This window comes from Vombatus ursinus, unplaced genomic scaffold (assembly GCF_900497805.2).
Source record: "Vombatus ursinus unplaced genomic scaffold, bare-nosed wombat genome assembly UNPS02014792.1, whole genome shotgun sequence".
NCBI classification, from domain to species: Eukaryota; Metazoa; Chordata; class Mammalia; order Diprotodontia; family Vombatidae; genus Vombatus; species Vombatus ursinus.
Window position 1 is genome coordinate 1,027,663 of NW_020954570.1, and position 23,097 is coordinate 1,050,759.

General features: G+C 34.7%; 1 protein-coding gene across 5 annotated transcripts in view; it reads left to right on the forward strand.

Moving 5' to 3' along the window:
- Positions 1 to 23,097, forward strand: part of PAM (peptidylglycine alpha-amidating monooxygenase) — a 354,803-nt gene that overhangs the window by 308,754 nt on the left and 22,952 nt on the right. For all 5 annotated transcript variants that reach the window (XM_027869176.1, XM_027869178.1, XM_027869179.1 and 2 more), the window contains 4 exons: positions 16,145 to 16,261; positions 19,430 to 19,502; positions 20,154 to 20,364; positions 21,409 to 21,609. In XM_027869176.1, coding sequence (XP_027724977.1) covers positions 16,145 to 16,261; positions 19,430 to 19,502; positions 20,154 to 20,364; positions 21,409 to 21,609 — 602 coding nt within the window. The remainder of the gene's footprint in view (positions 1 to 16,144; positions 16,262 to 19,429; positions 19,503 to 20,153; positions 20,365 to 21,408; positions 21,610 to 23,097) is intronic.

Consider the following 23,097-nt stretch of genomic DNA (forward strand, 5'->3'; position numbering starts at 1 on the left):
GTGTGTGTGTGTGTGTGTGTGTGTGTGTGTGTGTGTGTGTGTGTGTGTGTGCTCCCCGATGCCTTCTCATAACAGATTAGAAGCTTTTTAATTGGTCAGTCATCTCTTAAGTTTTTTGATCTTGAAGTCAGGAAATAAGAACATTTCAAATTTCAAAGCAGACAATTGAATACAACATTTTGATTCATGTGTTTTTGTTATATCTTTCTAGTCATTTTAAAACCCCTAATGTTATTTTTAACAAATTAATTTAAAAGTAATCTATTGGTACACGATTTTGTACTTTTTTCACTTTAATGAAAGTTCCTGTATTTTCCAAATGAATTTCCAGCCACATTTTACTCGACAGGAAAATTACAGCACCATTTCCAACTATGACTGAAGCTAAAGGTGCAGTTTTCTATCTTATGTCATGGCTGTTCTAAGTAAATACCAAGCAGAAGTCACCCTAGGTGAGTAGATACTGCTTTACAAAACAAGAACCATCTATAGAAGAATGGTTCCTGTGCAAATAATAATAACAGTAATAATACTTCAATTCTCTGAGTAACCATGATTTTCACAAGTATATTTCATGGGTATTTTTTGCCAATGCAGACTTGAAAAATGATATTTTGGAAGTTGCTATAACAAAAACAATCATTACCCTGTGACCAATCTTTTGGTGATAAGTCCCTCCAGATTTAGCTAGACTGGTCCAGAGATAATAAACACAATTTCTTGCCAAGCCTGTAATCTAAACCTTTACAGTAAGATAGGACCTGCCAGAGCTTTTAGCATATCACCTATAAAAATCCAGGGTGCCTTCCACAACCCCGTAAGACATTGGTATAGGACTTTAGTAGAAGAATACTAATAATAAAATACACATTTATATAACAATTTTAAAATACTTTAGAGACTTTTATAGTTTATAAAATACCTTCCTCATATCCCTGTTTATTATTATTCTCATTTTACCAAAAAAAAAAGATTTAAAGACATGATGTTACTAACCCAGTGTCACACAGCTAATAAGTAGCAAAGCAAAGATACTGACTCATTTCCTTATTTCAAATCTTTCTCTCTCTGCTATGCTACATCACATAAGTGTTTATTCAAGCCAAACAAAATCCATTAATTTAGGAATCCAGATGTCATCTAGATTACCATTTGTAAACAGAATCCAGTTTCTTTTTTTTAAATTGAATTTTATTTTTAATTTATGGAATAAAACAAACATTTCTATAACATAGTACAATAAAAAGACTATTGTATGTGAAACTGTAAATCTGCTGTGCTATGTGTGTGTGTTATGTGTGTCTGTGTGTGTCCTCCTCAGTGCCCTTTCAAAACAGATTAGAAGCTTTTTAATTGGTCAGTTGTCTCTTAAGTTTTTTGATTTTGAAGTTTGGAAATTAAAGCATTTCAAATTTCAAAGCAGACAATTGAACACCATATTTTGATTCACTTGCTATTCTTGCTTTTCCTTTCAAACTTGCTGTTCCTTTCAAGTATACAAAAAAGTATCGTATAAATTTTTTTTTCTTTCCTCCCACACCTACCCTAGAAATGGCTACCATTAGACACAAATAGGCATATATATGTAAAATTATTCTATACATACTTCTGTTTATCAGTTCTTTCTCTGGATGCAAATAGCATCTTTCTTCTTATGTCCTTTATAGTTAATTTGGGTATTTATAATAGACAAAATAACTTACATGGTCAAAGTCATTCTTAAAACAATGTTGCTGATACTGTATACAATGTTCTCTTGGTTCTGTCCATTTCATTCTTCATTATATCTCATGCAAGTCTTTCCATGTTTTTCTAAAATCACTGAACTCATCACTTCTTATAGCACAATAATATTCCATCAAAATTGTATACCACAGCTTGTTCAGCCATTCCCCAATTGATGGGTATCCCTGTAATTTCCAGTTCTTTGCCACCACAAAGAGAATTACTGTAAACATTTTGGAACAAATTGGTTCCATTCCTTTTTCCCTACTCATCTTTGGAAATAGTTCAAGTGGTGGTATTGCTGGCTCAAAGGGTATGAGTAGTTTAATAACTCTTTGGGCATAATTCCAGATTACTCTCCAAAATGGTTGGATCATTTTACAATTCCACCAATAATGAATTAGTGTCCCAATTTTTTCCACATCCTTTCCAATGTTTGTCACTTCCCCCTTCTTGTATTTTATCCAATCTGACAAGGTTGTTTTAATCTGCATTTCTCTGATCAATAATGATTTAGAGCATTTTTATATGACTATAAATTGTTTTGATTTTTTCATTGGGAAACTGCCTGTTCGTATCCTTTGACTATTTATCAGTGCTGGTCTAGAGGAGTCCAAATAACTGGAATATTTGACCTAATATCTGAGGGTTTATTTTTAAATGCAAGTGTCTAAAAAGCAGGTTTATTCATTAGTTACATTTTGTAAATTACTATCATCTCTTTACCCTTCATGTACTTGCAGAAGTAGTACTGTTTGTTGTTTCTTTCTCCTTTTGATTCTCTTTTGGTTTGCTTTGTCCTCTACAATGGGAAAAAATTATTCTGCTCCTCTGCAGAATATCATCTTATTCCTTCAGAAGTCTTGATGAATTATTGTTGCATTATTTTTGTGAGCTGTAGACTCAAGATTTTATACTGACATGTCAGTCAACAAGCATACTATATTCTAAACACCATGCTTGCATGTGCACAATCATGTTCCGTTCTATATGATGTGTGAGAAGATAAACAACTTTTATAATTACTCTTCCCTTTCTTCAGTGTAGGGAGGACACTTTTCTTGGAATATTCAACTTCTCTGATGTGTAACTATGGTGGTAAGATGCTTGCAAGATTGGAGCGGAAATTGAATTCCTGAAGCTATGACCATTTGAGTACATTGAATAAAATCCTCTCTTTTCTGTGCAATCTTTCCCATGCTGACTTCCTACTTTTAAATTATAGGTGCCCTAAGGCCAGGAATTTTTTCTAATCTAAACCTAATAAATGTTACTACACCTTGGAGGGAATCACAAAACTATGTGAAAGATCAATATATGCTTATGGTTAGTAATACTTTCCAGTCACCCTGGTCAAAGCTCAATTTAGCATCTCTCATATAACTACTAATCTGGTCTCTACCTTATCCCTGTGCTACATGATACCTTGTAAATGTGGCAGTAAGATTTTAAGAACTAGTGAGCCAAATTTGCTCACCAAAATGGTTAACTAGTATTTCCTTCCGTTTCATCCCTGTCTCCAAAGTGGCGATTTTAAATAACTTCCCTAGTGAAGGTGGAAAATACATAGTTCCAGAAGAGTGTCATGAAATTTTAAAGAAACCTTTTATCTGCCAGAGCATTAGTGCAGCATGGCAACTCTAGCTCTTTAAAGTTTAAATACCTCCCAGCAGGGATTAGACAGATCTTTCCACAGGAACAGCTGTTCCTGGTTCCCTTACTTAAAATAATCACAGATGTTTCAGATTATATCTTAAAGGAACAGCCCTATCCACCTGGTTACCCAATGGACTGGGCCTGTACTTTTTATGTGATCTAGGAAGCTGGGTGGTCCAAGACTGATTTAGATCATCAAGAGCCCTATTATCACTTCTTGCCATCTCACTCTTAAAATTTTAAACCTAGGAGAGGTCTTAGACATGATAGAATCATAGCACTCAGGCTGGCAGGGACTTGAACGCCCATCTGGTCTAACGCCCTCATTTTACAGCAGAGGAAGCTGAAGCCTAGGGAGGTTGAATGAACTGTCTAAGGTCAAACAGGTAGTTAAGGGTCAGGAGGTGGGATTTGAACCCATATCCTTTGACTCCAGAACTACAGTACTTTCCACTGTACCTTACCATCATCTAGTACAACCTCCTTTCCCAATACAGGATCCCATCTACAATATTCCTAATGGTAATCCAGTTCCTTTTTGAAAATGCCTGGTGACAGGGACTTCATTACTATTCAAGAAAGCCCTTTGAATTGTTAGAGTTCCCTATTTAAATGTTTCTCCTTATATTCAACCAAAATATGTCCCCTGGTAACTTTTACCAATTGGTTGTCATTCTACCCTGTATAGAAATACAGACTATTTGAAGATATCTAATATCTGTACTTGATTCTTCTTAAGACTAAGCATTCCCAGTTTCCTCAACTATCATCATAATCCCCTTATATCATTTCCAGATCTTTCACCACTCTGGTGACCTTCTACTGGATGGTCTTGGGTTTGTCAATGTGGTGCCTAGAACTAACATAGTAATATAGTGTAGGGATGCTTTTAATTCCCATTTTAAGAGGAATTATAGTGTAGTATTAGGTATAGTATTATAGTTTCATAGCCTAAGAATCCACTAGTTTCTGTGGCAGCTACATGGTTATGTTGAGCTTTGATAGCTGAGCCAATTCTTATGTAACTGATGTTTGAACATAAGGATAGAACTTTGTGTTAAGTCCCATTGGGAGGCACTGTGGTACAATGGAAAAGCTTCTAACAGTGGCCTATGAGACTGGAGAACCTGGGCTCAAATTCCCCTTCTGATACTTCCTACCTCTGTGACCATGGGCAAATCTCTTACCCTCCCTGGCCTCAAGATCCTTCTCTCTAAAATTAGAGGGCTGGGCTACATGGCCTCTAAAGGCTACATGGCCTCTAAAGGCTACTCCAGCTATAAATCTTCTGAAAGTAGTTTGGAATTAAGGGACCTCATTCTGAATCCTGACTTTGGTACTTACTACCACTACCTGTGTGAATTTTGGCAAGTCACTTTAAAACTCTAGCCCTCTCTTCCCTTATATACAAAATGAAAAGATTGAATTAAATTATTTCTAGGGTTCCTACCAACTCTAAATCTTTATATAGATAATATCCAAAATACTCCTGTCACTCATAAGATGGGTCCTCCAGAGGAAAGCTACTATCTTAGGTTTAAAGGTATTCTGTGGTTCCACATTAACAGGACCATGGCTGAGAAGCACATAATTTATTCAAGGCAAAGTCATTTGCTAAAATTGCATAGTAAGAACAGTAGCAACAAAACCCATCCCCCCCCCCAACATACATACAAACCCGAGATACACTCTCCAACAATCCATTGAAAAGAATGATCACAAATTTAGAGTACACTGGTATTGAGGGACACATAGAGAGAGCACAATTTGCCATGGCAACTCATGCTTCTATGAGTTGAACTCCATAGGAGCTCAGGAAGAGCTTCCATGCATCCTTTTTCTTCTTGGGTATCCTGATATGGCTCTCCTTGCCCACCCTATCTCAGATGACTGGGTCACACCTGGGCTCACTGGTTCTGCTGCTTTCCAAAGTTTAACTACCAGCTGCCTGAGCTAATTCTCCCTTAAATCCATCATTGGCTCTTTTCTCTCCTGCCAAAATTCACAAACTTTTAAGCTACTTCCAGCCTTGAATTTTGCCAGTGATTCCTCTGTGTCCATATGTGCTTGCACAGGGGGCGTTTCTGTTCCCTGCTAGATGCTGTGTCTCTTACACTGGGCAGGTAGTTCCATGGCAAGACAATAGTGCTGGTAGGGAAGAGGAGATAAAATCTACTTTTTAATTTTGATCAGCTTTTTCAAGGTCTTTTCAAACTCTTATTATCATCCTCAGCATTAGTTATTCCTCCTAACTTTGTATTTTCTGCAAATTTGATGAGCATGCTTCTGGCTTGAGTGGTACAGATCTAAAGACAGAACCCAATGACATAACACTGTAGCTCTCTATAGAGACTGACATCAATTCATTAGTAAAGACACTTTGAGTACAGTTGTTCAAACTCAAATCCATGTCTCCATCTTGTTTAGGAAGACCTTTATGAGATTGCCAAATGTCTTGTTGAAATCACAGTACCTTAAATCCACAGAATTCTCCTCATCTACCAGTCTCATAACCTGATGAAAAAGGAAATGACGTTAATTAGACGTAGCTTATTTTTTAGTGAACTGCTTCTAGTTCTTCTTAATTCTTTTCTCAGGGCTCACAAATCATTTACATCATAATCTTTTCTAGAATTTGCCAGCTCTATACATTTTGTGATACACCTTTTTGCCCAATATTCTGTCTTCCTGCCCCTTCTTATTTATTCTTTGAGGACTATTACCTACTACTACTTTCACAGATAGAAGTTTATTGTTTTGTTTTGTTTTGGGGTTTTTTTTTTTAGTACTATGGTAATATAATTTATCTGGTGCTATAATTTGAACTCATTTTAAAAGGCCAGGTATACCTTAAATATCTTCTCCCCTTCCTTGACCTTCTCTTTTAATAGCTCTCCTTGCTGTTTCTCACACACAACACTCCATCTCCCAAATGAGCATTTTCACCAGCTGTCCCTCATGACTAGAAATCTTTTTCTTCATCTCTCCAGCTAAAGACCCACCTTCTTCAAAGAAACCTTTCCCAAACCTCCTTGATGCTAGTACTGACTCTCTAAGATCATGTCTAATATATCTTGTGTATACCTTGTGTGTACACAGTTATTTGTATGCCTTCCTCACTGGACTCACCTTGAGAGCAGAGACTGTTTTTGCTTTATTTGTTTTGCCCTACTTTCTATCCCTAGCATTCAGCACAGTGCCTGGCATATAATAAGTGCTTAATAAATGCTTGGTGACTTGACTTTCCAGTTTGAATATTATCCTCCTCGGCTGGAAAAAAAAACTGCTAGAATTCTAAATGGGGTCATGACGAATTGGACACAACTGAACAAATGACAAAAAAAGATTCATTTAGCATTTCAGGATTTACAAAGTGTTTCACTCTTCACAACCCAGTAAGATAGGGTCCAAGTATAAATATCCTCATACTATAGATAAGGAATCAAATGCTGGCAACTTATGATTTTCCCAAGCTTTGAATTCAGGTTTTTGACTTTAGGGCAGGTACTCTTTCCACTACACCATGTTGTGTCCCAGAAACAACATAGTATTTGAGTTCTGTTTTCCTTGAATAGTAGGCCCATTTCTTCAATATTCATCCTTGTCTCCCAAACAAAGTCCTGCGGTCTCTCCTTTATATTGTGCCCTTCTGCCATTAACATGTAAACTCCTTTCAGGGCATGGGATGTCATTTTTTATCTTTGTATCCCAGTCACTTAGCAGAGCACTTCAAGAAATACTTGTTAAATTGAATCAAACCTTTGAAAGAAATCTTTTTAGTTTTCTTCAGCATTTTTGGAAAGTCTTCACTCCTTCTAGGATTTAGGCTCCCTAACATTCTTACAGGTTTATGACAGTATTTTGCAGTCATTTTTGGTTGAGTGCCTTTCTCCTATCTTTTCTACATATTATTTGAAAATCTGAGCTAAGCAAAACTCCTTGTGCTACCACATTAGTTTCTTTAAATATCTTCCTATTTTCCTTCTTGGAATGCTTCCTGATTTTAATGGTAATTCAGGATTTTTTTTTTAGGCCATCTCATGCCTTTTGGCAATTTTCCCTTTTATAATCTCTGTCTGAGTGTTCATGACTCTTTTATCTGAATTTTTTTTTTAAATCTACTTTCATAAAATCTAGGGTATAGCCTCACTCACTTTTTAAAATCACACTTTAAAAAATCTTTCTCTGGCTTCTTAACTGCTCTAATTATATCATATTTCACTTCTTTCATTGCTATTATTTATTTTCTATTTCTTAATTTTAATTGATGAAACTGAAATTGATTTCTCATAACACCTTTTGCGTTCCTTTTATTTGACTTTAGCAATACGTTTATCTTCAAACTTATCCAAGCCAATTAATTAGCCACTAGTCATTATTAAGGAATAAGGTTCTCTTAAAATAAATAAAATAAAACAATGAATTCTGGGCATTATGAATTAGTTCCATCTTTTCAAATGAGTGCTTCTTCCAAGAAGCAAACAAAAGTTATCAGTTCTTCAGACATTATGTAAACTGCACAAGTGTATTATGACATCCTGAAAAAACCTGAGTGGTGGAAATAAAAGGCTGTGTGCATTACATAATGCAGGGTAGCTTCTTTAAAACACTAAAATAAGTTGTTTGCTGTAGTAATGCTGTTATCAGCCCTATTATCTAGCCTCCATTTATGAATTGTTCCAGTTACCTTTCTTTGAATCGCAGGATCATTTATAATCTGTCCATTTAGCTATCTGGAAGGAAAGATATATATTTTATTAATGGTTTTCTTTGGGAGAAAGAGTAAGAGAAGGAATGTGAATCTATTTCTTTCTACCTCCCCTGTGTGAATACAACAGAACAGCTGTTCTCTTATATAGAGCTCTAGCTCTTCCAAATGAAGGGATTAGAAATGACCAGCCAATCAAGGAACTGATTGGCTAAATATCTCTTGATGCTGCCTGCTCAAGTATATAGAAATCCTTCTGATATTTTGTTAAAGGCATAGTAGATATTCTAAATGAGTGTTTTGCTCTCATTATATCCCTTTTATTCCCTTTAAAATACATTCTTCTTAAAAACTCTAGGCATGTTAGTGTTTTGTGGTGCTGGAGCTAGTAAGATGGCTAGATAATATACCCACGGCTGGGGTCTGTCATGACTTCTGTCTTATGTCAGATGTAGCGACAGAGACAAATGCCTCCAGTCAGTGCATCTGGAGACTTGCGTAATCAATTGAAAACATTCACAAATGATTCAGCAAATTAACAAATATGAAAAAAAGATGACAATAGTCAAAGGTAGAAGGTTTGGAGAAAGACAAACACATAACTGCATTACTGGTGAAGCATTTGTAATAAAATTGCTGGTTGAGCAAGAAGATGCAAGGAGGATTATAATAAAAGTAGTGTAACTAATAGTATAAACTAATAATAAGAGTATAACTAAAAATAGTATAATTAATAGTATAACTAACTATGATGAAGAAATACAGATTATAAGGGAGAAAACATAAGGTTATGACACATAGGAAGCACCTCCAAAACACAGCCTCAGATAATAAACCAAACTAGTATGTATGAGACATTTTCTTTGGTTGTAGACAATAAAGAGCAAGACTGTTGCCAAGAAAAGATATTTAACCTATTCATTTTTTAAAATTTCACCAACTCCCAATAATTTCACTGACAATGAGCACAGTTTCAATGAAGAATGGTCCCAGTTTTTTGGGTGTCTGCGTTTTGTTTTCCACAGGCTGAATTCTTTCACCTTAGTTTTTCAAGTCATAAACTTTGGAGTTTCTGAATTGTGAGTTAATAACTTAAGCTCCAGTATAAATTAAATAATGTTTGAATAAGTAAGAAAATAAGATAAAAAAGGTATAATTTAACATAGAAAAAAATTATCTACATGCACAGTAATGAGACAAGTTTTTGGACTTAATGTATTTAGATAAATTATAAGAACCAAAACAACCCTGAGATTTTAACCTCACACATAGAAAATTAACAAATATGATGAGATAGGAATAGTTGAGAAAGGGTTGTTGAAAGACAGATGCACAAATACATTGCTGGTGAATTAGTACAATTATTTTGGAAAGCAGCTTGAGTAATAAAGTGGCTTGTATCTATAACCTTTGACCCAGAGATTATACTCCCAGGCATATACCCCAAGGAAATCATTGATGAAAAGAAAGTATCTGTACGCACCAAAATAATTATCACAGAACTTTTCACAAAAGTATAGTGGGAACAAAGTGTAGGCCCATCAATTGGAGAAAGGTTAAACAAATTGTGACATGTGAATACAGTGGAATATAATGAAAGATGGATATGATGAGTGCGGAGAAGCATGGAGAGTCATAAATGAACTGTTGCAAAATGAAAAAAGAGAGTCAAGGAAACAAAACAAATTAAGACTTTAAAAAGTAAATGAAAAGAACCATAAACAATAAAAAATAAATGTTCCAAAATTGCTTGGCCCCAAAGAAGAGATATGAAAAGACAATTCCCCTGACTTGTTTGCAAAAATGGTGGTGGGGGGTGGGATTCGTAGGTGTGGAACATATACTGTCAATTTTTTAAATGTGTTGATCAGTTTTGCTGATTTCGTTTTCTCTTTTTCCTTTTTAAAAAAAGCATTTGTTGTGGGGGATAACTGACAGAGTTGGAAAAGGCATGAAGGGCAACATGAAAACAGAAGACATCAATGAAAGTCTATTAAAATAAATGAAATGAATTATAGGCCACAATCTAGAGCTAATTATCTCACTGAACCTAGTATACCCCATATTTGAAAACACTGCCTGCAAGAAAGTGAAAAAGTCAGTAGTCTAGTGTTGTTTGTCACTACACTAACAAGATTAATTCTGCTTTCTGTAGTTTTATGAGCATATGAAAAGGGAAATGGGTCCACTGTTCTGATCTAGTGCTAATGGCAGTTAGTAATACTGATTTTATATGCAATCAGCAATATATTATACAGATTATAAAAATCCTGTATAAACATTATTGTTTTTATTATTTTTTCACATCCCTGAAACAATGGTTCATCTCTCATTTATTTTTTAAAATGTGTTTTATTTTCAATTCATGGAATAAAACAAGCACTTCCTTAACACAGTATAATAAAAAAGATGATTACATATGAAACTGCAAATCTGTCATGTACAACTTACTATTCCTTCCAAATATACAAAGTTGTCATGTAAATTTTTTCCTTTTTTTTTTCCATCCCTCTTGCCTGCCCTAGAGATGGCTACCATTAGATACAAATAGATAGATAGATAGATAGATAGATAGATAGATAGATAGATAGATATATGCTTCTATTTATCAGTTCTTTGTCTGGATGCAGATAGCATCTTTCTTCGTATGTCTTTAATTTTTAATTTGTGTATTTATAATAGTCAAAATGACTTAGTTTCTCAAAGTTGTTCTTAAAATAATGTTGATGTTATTGCATACATTATTCTCTTGGTTCTGCTCATTTTGCAGAAGTCTTTCCACGTCTTTCTAACATTATTGAGCTCAGCATTTCTTAGAGCACAGTAGTATTCCATCACAACCATACACTGCAGCTTGCTCAGCTCAACTGATGGGGTCCCTGCAATTTCCAATTCTTTGCCTCCACAGAGAGAGCTGCTATAAACATCCCATTCACATTCAAAATTGTACTTACTATTTGTGAACTTCCCTCCATCATATTTTTACTCACTATTTTCCTTCTCAGCCTCTCCTTTTACCCTATCTCTGTTACCTTATCTTCTCCCCCAACCTTCCATATTTTTAGCAGCAATATGCTTCCAGGGATGCTATATGACTGTGAGTCATGGAATGCATTACCTCAGTAAAGTGAAGAGTCACCCAAAGAGCAATGGAGGTTTGTGCTAGTCATGAGGCTGCAGTACATTGTCACTGAAGATTTGTGCAAGAGTAGCAACATGAAGGATGTCATCAGAGAAGTATAGACTTGAAAAAGAAAGTAGCCTAGTTACATAGCAAGAACAAGAGACAATCAGGGCATATTATACTTGTATCCATGCAGTGTCAGGAGTGTTAAAGGCCCCTAGAATGTTGGGTGGACCCCCTATAAAGGATTAATGGGAAAATATTGGGACCCCATCAGTTGAGCTGAGCAAGCTGTAGTGTATGGTTGTGATGGAATACTACTGTGCTCTAAGAAATGCTGAGCTTAGTAATGTTAGAAAGACATGGAAAGACTTCTGCAAAATGAGCAGAACCAAGAGAATAATGTATGCAATAACATCAACATTATTTTAAGAACAACTTTGAGAAACTAAGTCATTTTGACTATTATAAATACACAAATTAAAAATTAAAGACATACGAAGAAAGATGCTATCTGCATCCAGACAAAGAACTGATAAATAGAAGCATATATATATATATGTGTGTGTATATATATATATATATATATATGTATTTGTATCTAATCATTAAGAAAATGTGGATGGGTTGCAGTTTACATCATTTGAGAGAGTGCTAAAATATATCAGATCACTGATTTATAAAGTATTTTGAAATTATTCACACATATGTGTGTTTGTACATACATACAAATATATGTGCGTATATGTATGTGTGTATATATATATGTATATATAAAGACACCTATATAGCCTGTGTACAGATGAAGGGATTTAAGAACGAAGAATTGTTTTAAGAACAGCTTTAACTTATTTAAATTATTTAATTTATAAGGTCCTCGACTTTAGAGGAACATATTTCCACATTATGAAAATCATTATTGCCTGTACAAAACACTTCATTCAAATGCTATTGGGTATTTAGAAAGCTCGATAACACATCTAGTGATGTGTAAAGTGAGTATGTGCCTAAGTGATAATGAAAATAAAAGATACATTTATAACCAAGCAGGAGTATACAGACATATTGAGATTAAAATAATAAATGTTAGCATAGCAGGGGCCCCAGTGCACTTAAATCATAGAGATAGAAAAAAGGGTTGCCACTGTTATAGAAGAGTATATCAATATTTTTACCTGTGGTAAGGCTGCCTTAAGACACATAATTAAGCAGAAAGATGCAATGCAACTATTCCTGGTGTTTGTTTAATCAGGGCTTCATAATTTTGTAAAGATCAGTGTAATATCAGGAGAAAGGAGATAAAGAAAGAAAGAAGCAAGGAAAGAAAGAAAGAAGAGGAAGGAAGGAAGGAAGAAAAGAAGGAAGGACAAGAAAAACAGATATTTTTAGATAAAGAATTTATTTCAATAGAATATTTACTATGTACCAGGCACTGTGCTAAGCATTGGGAATACAAATACAAGAAAGCAAGATGGTCCATGCCCTCAAGGAGTTTACATTCCACTGGGAGAGGCTATACATACTAAAGCACAGGTAGCAAAGGGTAGAGAGGGTGAGGCAAGCTCATTTTGGAGACGTCTCAAGACAGTGAGGTGAGGGCCTGAATCCAGGAAAGATAAGGCAACACCTCATCCATCTATTGAGTCTATGGTGGTTCCAGGGTGAGAATCCAAGTTTTTGGTGGGGAGGATGTAGCAGTGATGTCCAAAGAATGGAGGGTTGGGAGGTGACCACAAAGCAAGATGGAAAGAGTCAGGTAAGAAAGTGTAGCCAGGGTACCTGGAGTTCTGTATATAATTTCCAGGTTTCTCTCCTTCCATATGTGTCAGTGTATCTTCCTAAAATGCCTCCTGCACCTGGAAGTGTGTGTGTGTGTGTGTGTACACACCCAGAGTGTTTCACATATCCTTAGCCACATTGTCAAGTTTTCCAAAGATCTAGATACCTCTGGGGAGTTAACAAAGTCAATGAAGTCTTCATAATTCGCAGTACCTTCTGATACCCCTCCCTCGGAGAGTGTGCTTGATAGGGAGCCTGGCAATTAAAAAAAATCAAATTGAAAATTAGTAAAGATCATTGATAGTTCAGTCAAGTATAGCTATCTCCTGATGAACTGATTAGGATATATTCACTAGAGCTATTTATAGTGAGATTAGATTTTTGGAAATATGTTAGATGGTCACATTTGGCAGAAGAAAGAAGGCGTTATTTCATACTTGTTACAAATCTATCACTTTTAATTCAGTATTACTATGTAGATTTTTCACAGAGATTTTCATTTAATCAATTTCATATTTCCCTTAAATGATGTCTCAGTGAAAATCTCATACAATCTGTTTCATGATGTATCTGCATGCCATGAAAAATGTATATTTCCTAGATGTCGCTGTGTGAGTTTAACTGCCTGGTATTACAAGTAAATGATATTACTTCATTTTTTGCTTGACTAAGCTGGATCAATGTTGTGTGTTAAAATGAATGCATCATTAATAATTACTTTAGAGACTTACTGTTAACCTTTCAGAAAAAAATACTAGGATTAGCCTCTAATAACCAAGAAACATCAAATAATTGCTCTTTCTCTCTCTATCTCTCTCTCTCTTTTTTTCTCTCTCTCTCTCTCTCATATACACGCTATATATGTATGTGTGTATATATATGATGTATGTGTGTATATATATATAGATACATATATATTTTAATGGCAAGAGAATACAATTCTAAAGATTTTGTTCTACTGGGAGTATATATAAGTCCCCTAAATATATCAAGCAATTAATCAATGGAATTGACAGAATTGATTAATCTTAGCACTTTCTTAAATTGAAAAATGCATCTCCAGAAATATTTAATGCTACTTAGATTTTTTCCACTTGCATTTTTCACTATAATATATTGACAGCTTTCTTAACAGATATGTCTGATGATGTAAAGAAAAAGTTCCATTTTGCCAAAAATTAAATGAGCATAGATTGAACTCAGCACTAAGAAATTGGTTGGACAATTGGAACAGAGCAAAAATACCACAATCATATTGAGTTCCATTTCCCTAAATTCTTTATATTCAGTAATTTGAGTTGTAATCCACAGGCTACATACAACTTGTTTAATGTATGCTTAGAAGATGCATTTTGGCATATCATGTAATTCTTTTAAAGTTAAAATAAGTTAAAATATATATGACAGTCATTCACTTGAAGTATGTTTCCATATTTACAACACTTCAAAAGTCACATTAGAGTTTTTACTAACTCAAAGGAAATATGGAAATATTTTAATTCATTTTTAATATAAAGTTACTCAATAAGCATTTGTTTGATTTAATTCAACAAGTAATTATGTCTGCCATATCATGTCCTGCCATATTGGATGGAATCCTGTGAGAAACTTATGGGAAGACATTGACAAGTTGCACAAAATAGGCAAGAATGGATGAGTTGCAATCTTCATTCTCTGGTAGAAATACCCAAATAAATTAGATTAGAAATGCATTTGAATATTTGTGTCTGTGTAGGATAATATACTAGGTTCTGAAGATACAAAGACAAAATTTTTTAAAGTTCCTGCCATTGAGTTTTCATTATATTAGGGGCATAAACATTTACTCATATGAGTATATAAAGAAAATGCTGACAATTAAGGAGATCAGAAACTACTTCCCATAGAGGATGGTGTCTGAGATGAGCTTTGAAAAAAAGTGAAGGAGTCTAAGAGTCAGAGGTAAAGATGAAGTGCATGTGGGATAGGTGAGGAGGACAACATGTGGGAAGAGCCTATGCTAAAACCCAGAGGCAGGAGGTGGACTGCTGAGTTCAGAGAGACAGGGAATAGATAGATAGAAGGGAAGGCAGACTAGGGGAAGGGGTATTTAGAATGCATGCCATCTTGGGGTGGGGGGAGGGGCGAGATAGGGTGAAAATTTGGAACTCAAAATCTTGTGGAAGTAACTGTTGAAAACAAAAAAATAAATAAAAATTACCATAATAAAAAAAAGAGAATGGAAGCAGGGGAAACAAGTTAGCAACTATTGCAGTAATCCAGGTGACAGATGATCAGTGTCTAAACTCTCACACTGAGAGTTCTGAACTTTGGCCATGTGAGTATGGCCAAAGGGATGGTGACAGTGTGAATGTTCCCCATTCTATGCATTCAAGCAACTTACTTCTTGTGCCTGAAATATATTTCTTCAAAGGAAATGAATCTTTTACTTCCTTTGAGTTCATCTTCTCCTTCTTGAAGCCTTACCTGATTTAAAATGCTAAAAATATTCTTTCTATCCCTAAGTTTTCTTAGAACACTTTGCATATATTTTCCTTTGAATACATCACTTCCAACCTTGTCTATGTGTAATATCGTATGTAGCATATATACTTATGCATATATATAAACGTATGTGTACGTACAGACACACACACATGCACACACTTTGAGAGTAAGGATTGTGTCATTTGTCTTATATCACCAGAATTTATCAGGGTATATTACACATAGTAAGTATGGAATTAAACTGATATACATATATATGTGTTTGTATATATATATACACATACACATATGTTATGTTGAATTGATTTTATTTATATATATATATTTATATATTTGGAGCTGTTATAAGAATCTTAACATTTTCTTTCTATAATTTTGAAGAATACATTGAATTTCTTTGACATATCCTTGTGTTAACTAAATATGTTTGTGATTAGTGCTATTTAAGGGACCTACTATAAATGAACATATCTGACATGCATGTAATAGTGTATCTATGATCTTTTAAGAAATTAAAACAATCAAGAATATGGATATTAAATCAAATGTTATTTTTGAATCCTCTTGAGTCTGTAATTAAAATGCCATTTGAATAATATTGGTTTTTTAAGTTATCTAGAAGCTTTGAATTATGTATTTATTTCCCATTTTCATACTTTATCTAGCTCATTTGACAGCAAATTTGTTTACCAGCAAAGAGGACTTGGACCAATTGAAGAGGATACTATTCTTGTGATAGACCCAAATAATGCTGCAGTGCATCGGTCTACTGGGAAAAATTTGTGAGTTTTACTGTTTTGTTATTGTTTCTAAGACTTCTGCTAAGTATAATACATCCATGACATTGAGGGAATTAGGTAGATAGTATAGGAGATCATCAGAAACTTTCTAGAGCTTCCTCTTTTCTACATTATCTAGAATCATAAAATGTTGAAATTGGAACAAGTCCTAGAAAATTCCCAGTCCTAAGATCATAGGTTTTAGAGATGGAAAGGACCTCAGAAGTCAGGGGTATGCTGTATTCAGCTCATGCTGTTAAATTCACAGTGTGATCATTCAAACCTCTGAAGTGGCAAATGCTACTCAGAATATAGACATACACACATATACATATGTGTATACATATATACATAAACATATGTATGCGTGTACACACCTGTACATTCTTATAGATATGTATAAACATAGAGCAGGCTGGTTTTCAAAGAGGCAGAAGAACTAGAGACCAAATTGCCAATATCCACTGGATTATGGAGAAAGCAAGGGAGTTCCAGAGAAACATCTATTGTTTCACTGACTAGATTAAAGCTTTTGACTGTGTGGATCACAGGAAAGTGTGGCAAGTACTCAAAGAAATGGGAGTATCAGATCATCTTATTTGTCTCCTGAGGAACCAGTATGTGATCCAAGAAGCAACAGTTAGAACCAAAAATAGAACAACTGATTGGTTTAAGATTGGAAAAGGAGTGCAACAAGGCTGTATATTGTCACCTTAGTTATTTAACTTATATGCAAATTACACCTTGTGAACTGCCAGGCTGAATGAGTCAAAAGTCAGAACTAAGGTTACCAGGAGAAATATCAACAATCTCAGATATTCAGGTGATACCACTCTGATGACAGAAAGTGAAGAAGAAGCCTCTTGCTGAGAGTGAAAAAGGAGAGAGTAAAAGCTGGCTCGAGGCTTAACGTCAAAACAAACAAACAACAACAACAACAACAAAAATTTAAGTTCTTGGCAACTGGTCCCATTACTTCCTGGCAGATAGTGGGAGAAGAAATGGAAGCAGTGTCAAATTTTATATTCTTGGGCTCAAAGATCAAGGCAAATGGTGATAGCAGCCATAAAATTAAAAGACACTTGCTTCTTAGAAGGAAATCTGTGATAAATCTGAACAATATACTAAAAGCAGAGACATAACCTTGCTGACAAAAGTCCATATAGTCCAAGCTATGGTTTTTCCACTAGCAATGTATGGCTGTAAGAGTTGGACTACAAGGAAAGCTGAGTGTGGAATTGTGGTGCTGGAAAAGACTTTTGAGAATCCTTTGGACATCAAGGAGATCAAATCAGTCAATATTTAAGGAAATTAATTCAGGCTGTTCACTGGAAGGTCCAATACTGAAGCTGAGGTCTAAATACTTTGATCACTATCTCCAGGTTCATGTTCATTGTTTCCATGACACTATCTATCAATCTCATCCTCTGTCCTCCCTTTTCCTTTTACCTTTAATCTCCCAACATCAGGGTCTTTTCCAATGAGTCCCATCTTCTCATTATGTAACCAATGAGGGAATCCATTTTATTTTACTATACTTGTTTGTAAACAGTGGTTTTGTTTTTCTTGCTTTCTTAGTTGGTGGCATGTGGGAGGAAGGTGGAAGGGAGAAAATATGAATCTGACAATAAAGTAACATTTAAGACAGGACAATTGCTTCCTAATCTATCTCCTCTAGAAGTAGTAATAATGATGTTTATAAAATGCTCTACAGTTACTCATGAAGATGCCAAGTCAGGTGTCTTTGCACAGGAAGTCCGGCATGTCTGGAATACCCTCCCTCTTCAACTTTGCCTCTTGAAATCTCTTGCTCCCTTCAAGGTTCAACTCATCTGCCCCCTCTAAGTTTCCTTATCTATGAATTGAAGATGTTGAACTAAATGATCTCTGAAGTCCCTTATAATTCTAAGTCTATGATCCTTTGATCCTGAGACCTTTCCTGATTGTTCCAGTGGTTAGTACTCTAACCATCCCGACCCCCAAATTACTTTCTGTTTACTTTGTGTATATTTTATATTTACATCTCTGTGTAATTATTGTTGCCTGTCTACTCCAGTAGACTTTAAACTCTAAAGGCAGGGATTATTTTACCTTTATCTTTGTATTCTCTGTAGATAGCACTGGTTCTGGAAAGTGCTTAGAGGAAATGCTCATTTAATTAAATTGAATGAAATTGACTGGATGATCTAGAAAGTCCTCAACCACTCTAAAAATCATCTAAACTCCTTTCTCTACAGAAAATGTTCAGGCTACTTCTGATCTGTGAAAAAAAGAATAAACCAATAAGTGGATAATAAAAAATTCAAAATTTAACGATTCTGAAAATTCACACACATAGATGTTCTCACATTAAAGCTGGATGATCCTAAATGATGGATCTGATGTGAAAGCAGATTCTTGCTTCTGGAATGTAGTGTATACATCCTTACCCTTCTAGATTAAATTTTCATTATTATCAGAAAATCTTAGATTTTCAAACAAATCAACAATATATTGGTTTTGCTAATTCTACTTCCATGATTGCCATTTTGATTCTGCCATTCTTTCTATAATCCAAGCATTTAAAATGTAAATATTGACTGTTTTCTGTAAACTTACATACATCTTCAGACAAATATGCTTCTTTCTTTGTAACTCAAACTGTTTTTCCCTCCTCTTAGGAAGCTAAATGAGTGTTAAATTTTAAAGGGACAGTATCTCTTCCTGTGTTAATCTGTACATATTTTTCGCTAAAATTAATTTGTTTGAACAGTATTTGTATTTCATTATAGAATAGAGCTCATTGCTTTCATGTGGCTCTACATTTAAATCGTACACTTAGAGCTAGAAGAGATCTTAGGAAAAATATTGCCAAACCACCTCATTTTACAAATGAATTATCTGAGGCCCAGAGAGGTAAGTGAATTGCTGAAGGTCACTTCTCATAGTTGACAGAGCCAGGATCCTAGTTCAGCTTCCCTGAGTTCAAATCCAAAATTCTTTCTGTTATATCATGCTGTTGTTCTAATAATTGATATTTTTACTTTATCTTTAGTTCTAGTCTTTCCTACAATTTATTTAAATATACAAATTATCAATTATTATTAGTTTTAAAATGTCACACGAAATAGACCTGTTTGTATTTCATTAATTTTTTATCCGACATATGATGCAGTTGTTTTTGTTTTACAGGTTTTACTTGCCACATGGTTTGAGCATAGATAAAGATGGAAATTACTGGGTCACAGATGTAGCTCTTCATCAGGTATTTGTATTATGTTAAGAAAAAGAGACAAAAAAGCTTGACAGTAATAACTTAGCTCTTTGTCTCAAATACCTTCTAGAAAAAACATAGAATTACAAATAGAAGCTAATATGCAACATGAAGCTTATTTCTTCCATGAGCTTATTATTTTTATTATTGCAATTGTCTGGTTCTTCTGAGACCTAGCATGACAACTAGTTAGTGAACATTTTATTAACTAAATCACATAACTGACCAGAGGGCCTTTTCCCCAGTGATAAAATAAGGACTTAAATTAGAAGGGTTCTCACAATATCTCAGACGAAGCATCTTTTTTTATGGGAGCATGGCGATTGGGATGCAGTAGACAGAACACAAACTAATTGGACTGCTTACACCCTCTCATTTCAAATATCAAGTCAGTTAATATTTCGTGAGACCAAGCTGTGGGCAAAGCATTTATCTAGAGAAGATAAAAAGTGAAATAACTGCCATAGTCACTGCTGTTGTGAAGCTTACAATTGCCTAGCTCTTCTAACTGATGGTCCAGTGGAGTACCATTAAACTAATGATGTTATTTGGGAATAGTTCTCTTGTGATTTGAGTTTGTGGTTCTGCATTATTATGCAAAATGTTTATCTGTACCTTCTCTTTCTCTGTCTTTTTTTAAAGGTATTCAAACTAGATCCAAGTAGCGAAGGAAGCCCTCTCCTCATTTTGGGAAGAAGCATGCAGCCAGGCAATGACAAAAATCATTTCTGTCAGCCCACCGATGTGGCTGTAGATCCAGTTACTGGAACCATATATGTGTCTGATGGGTACTGCAATAGTCGGATTGTACAATTCTCCAAAAATGGAGTGTTTATCTCACAGTGGGGAGAAGGTATCAAACAAGGCTTTTGCTATCTAATTTTAAATTCTTTACTGTTGGAACTATCAGTGAAGCAAATAATAGAATAGATTTATACTTGAGAGTGAAGAAAAGCAAGTCATCCTAGAATCCTTAATTTGCGGGCACAATAATAAAAATTCACATTTATACAGGATGTCCCCCAAAGTCCGTACAATTTTAATGAATTAAAACTGCAATAAGATTTTTAGAATGCCTGATGTCTATCTAGATACTTAGATATTCAAATGGATCAAAATTTTTTTCATCTGGGTGGGTACTTCCTCCACTGATGCAGAGTACAATCCCTCCATTCTTAACTTGAGTAATTGTTGCCCAAATAGTTACATGAATTCCCCATAGAGAATTCAGCCAATGCTCTTGAGGCCTCCCACTGGTTCTTTTAATATTTTGTGAGTACAAACTATTGTAGCACTTGGAGTCCATCTCTTATCTCTGGGTAGCCCAGCTCCTTTTCTCATTGCATATGCCCCAGATGATGTCTCATGAGCAAATTATCATTGGTAATATGCTATAACCTGTGAAAATACATACCCTGTATCTTCTTTCTTGGGTGACCTTGGGTCACCAACAATTTTGACTCTTCTAACTCTTTTGACTCTTCTGTGGCATTTCATGATTCACAACCATATGAACAATTATTAGTATTCCTGAAACATTTAACAACAAAAAGGTATAGTGAAAATAAAAATAATCTATACACATTTATTCTTCCTTGAAAAAATAAGGAAGACTCCTAATATATTTGTGGATAAGTGAGACTATGGAATAAACCTATAAGGTGTTTTATCTCATTGACCCTCAGAACTATAGAATTTATGTCACACTAAATTTTCCAAATGAACTTGAGGATGGTATATAGATAGACAGATAGATAGATAGATATAGGTATAGATTATATAGATATATATAGATAGATAGATTGATATATGTATGTGTATATGTATATGTATACACATATGTATGCATGTATGTATGTGTATGTGTGTATGATGTGTCTGGTATTTTCTATTATAGAGTCTTCAGGGAACAATCCTAAACCAGGCCAATTCCAAGTTCCTCACAGCTTGACCCTTGTGCCTCATTTTGGCCAGTTGTGTGTGGCAGATAGAGAAAATGGTCGTATTCAGTGTTTTAAAATGGAAACCAAAGAATTTGTGCGAGAGATCAAGCATCCAGCATTTGGAAGAAATGTATTTGCAATTTCATATGCACCAGGTATTTAATATTTCTTTCTTTTTATTATTTTTATCATGTTAGGCTTCATCTTTAAAACGTATTTTACATACCTTCATATTCTGTTTCTTTACCTTTTCCTTGTCACTGTCTTGTGTCTCAGGTCCAATTTTTTTTGTATATCTGAATCATTTTTATCCCTTCAATTATAAGAAATAGGGAATTTATTTTAAAAAGAAATAACTACAATTTTAAAAAGTCCTTCTATAATATTGATGTTTCATTAATTCTGGTCTTGTATTCTGGCAATTCAGTGATTAATATATCTGCTATTATCAACAGTTGTTAGTGTGTGATGAAATCAATAATCAAAATGTATACATTTGTTTTACACTCAAAGGGAAGAGGAAGAAATGAATAATCTACCCCCCCCAAAAAAAAGGAAATCTATAAAAAAGTGAGGTTTTCAACTGATATTCAGACAGGCGAATAAATACTTGAAATATTTTTATTTTGTCTTTATCTGCCCAAATGTTTTCAGCCTATAAACTATATTCAACTCTAAACTCAAAACTAGGTAGTAAGCTTCCTTCAGCTTTTCTCTTAACTGAAAGATATACTGACTGAGAGTGTCTCTCAATCTTCAGATACTCCAAAACACAAATCAATAGTTAGGAGTCTCTTATGCCGAATTATCAGCAGGTGTTGATGACTTCATCTCTTGGTATGGTAGACTGGCCCACTTTGACTTTTTTTTAAAAGTCTAATAGTGTACACATTATTCCGTTCTTCTTTGGTACCACCACTAAAGGCAGTGCTTATAGGTTGGCAAACTGTTTGATGATGCCATTAATCAGCAAGTTGTGGAAATAATCCCTGAGGACATCCATCACAAAGGGCTTTTCCTGTATCTTTCCTAGAATGGTTAGGAATTGGTTAGCCGAGTCTTAGGGTTTGCTATTTAGACACATCTGACCTCCTACTCTTGTAAGAAGAACATTAAACTGTCCTCTTGCTAGGCTTCTGTCTTACTTCTTCTGTTCTTCTAGTACTGGGGAATCTTCCGAAGTCAAATTTCTCTGGATCTTCTTCAGAAGTTGAAGAACCAGTTATATTCATTGTCACCATTTGATTCCCTCCTTCTATTAGCCTCTACATAGGTTATATACATCATCCAAGTATGCACAGTGTTGTGCTAATATTTTGAAGAGATTGGAATTTATTTCAATTAAATACACTCCATTAACATATTGGACCTGGTCACACCAGAGTCAAGGTGCCTACTGCCTTGTTGTTACCACCATTTTCTTTTAGAAATTCCAAAGTCACTGCAGTGCATGCCATGTTTGAGTAGTTTTTGTCACTCAGTTCTTTAAAGTCAAATCCTTCTAGAGGTTGTAATGGTATGTTAATGTTATTCAAATGCTTCTCATAATATGACTGGAATATGATGGTCATCTGTACTTCTCTATCCAGGACAATAGGATAGTCTGCATCATCAATTTTCACTGTCACCTTCCTAAGGGGCCT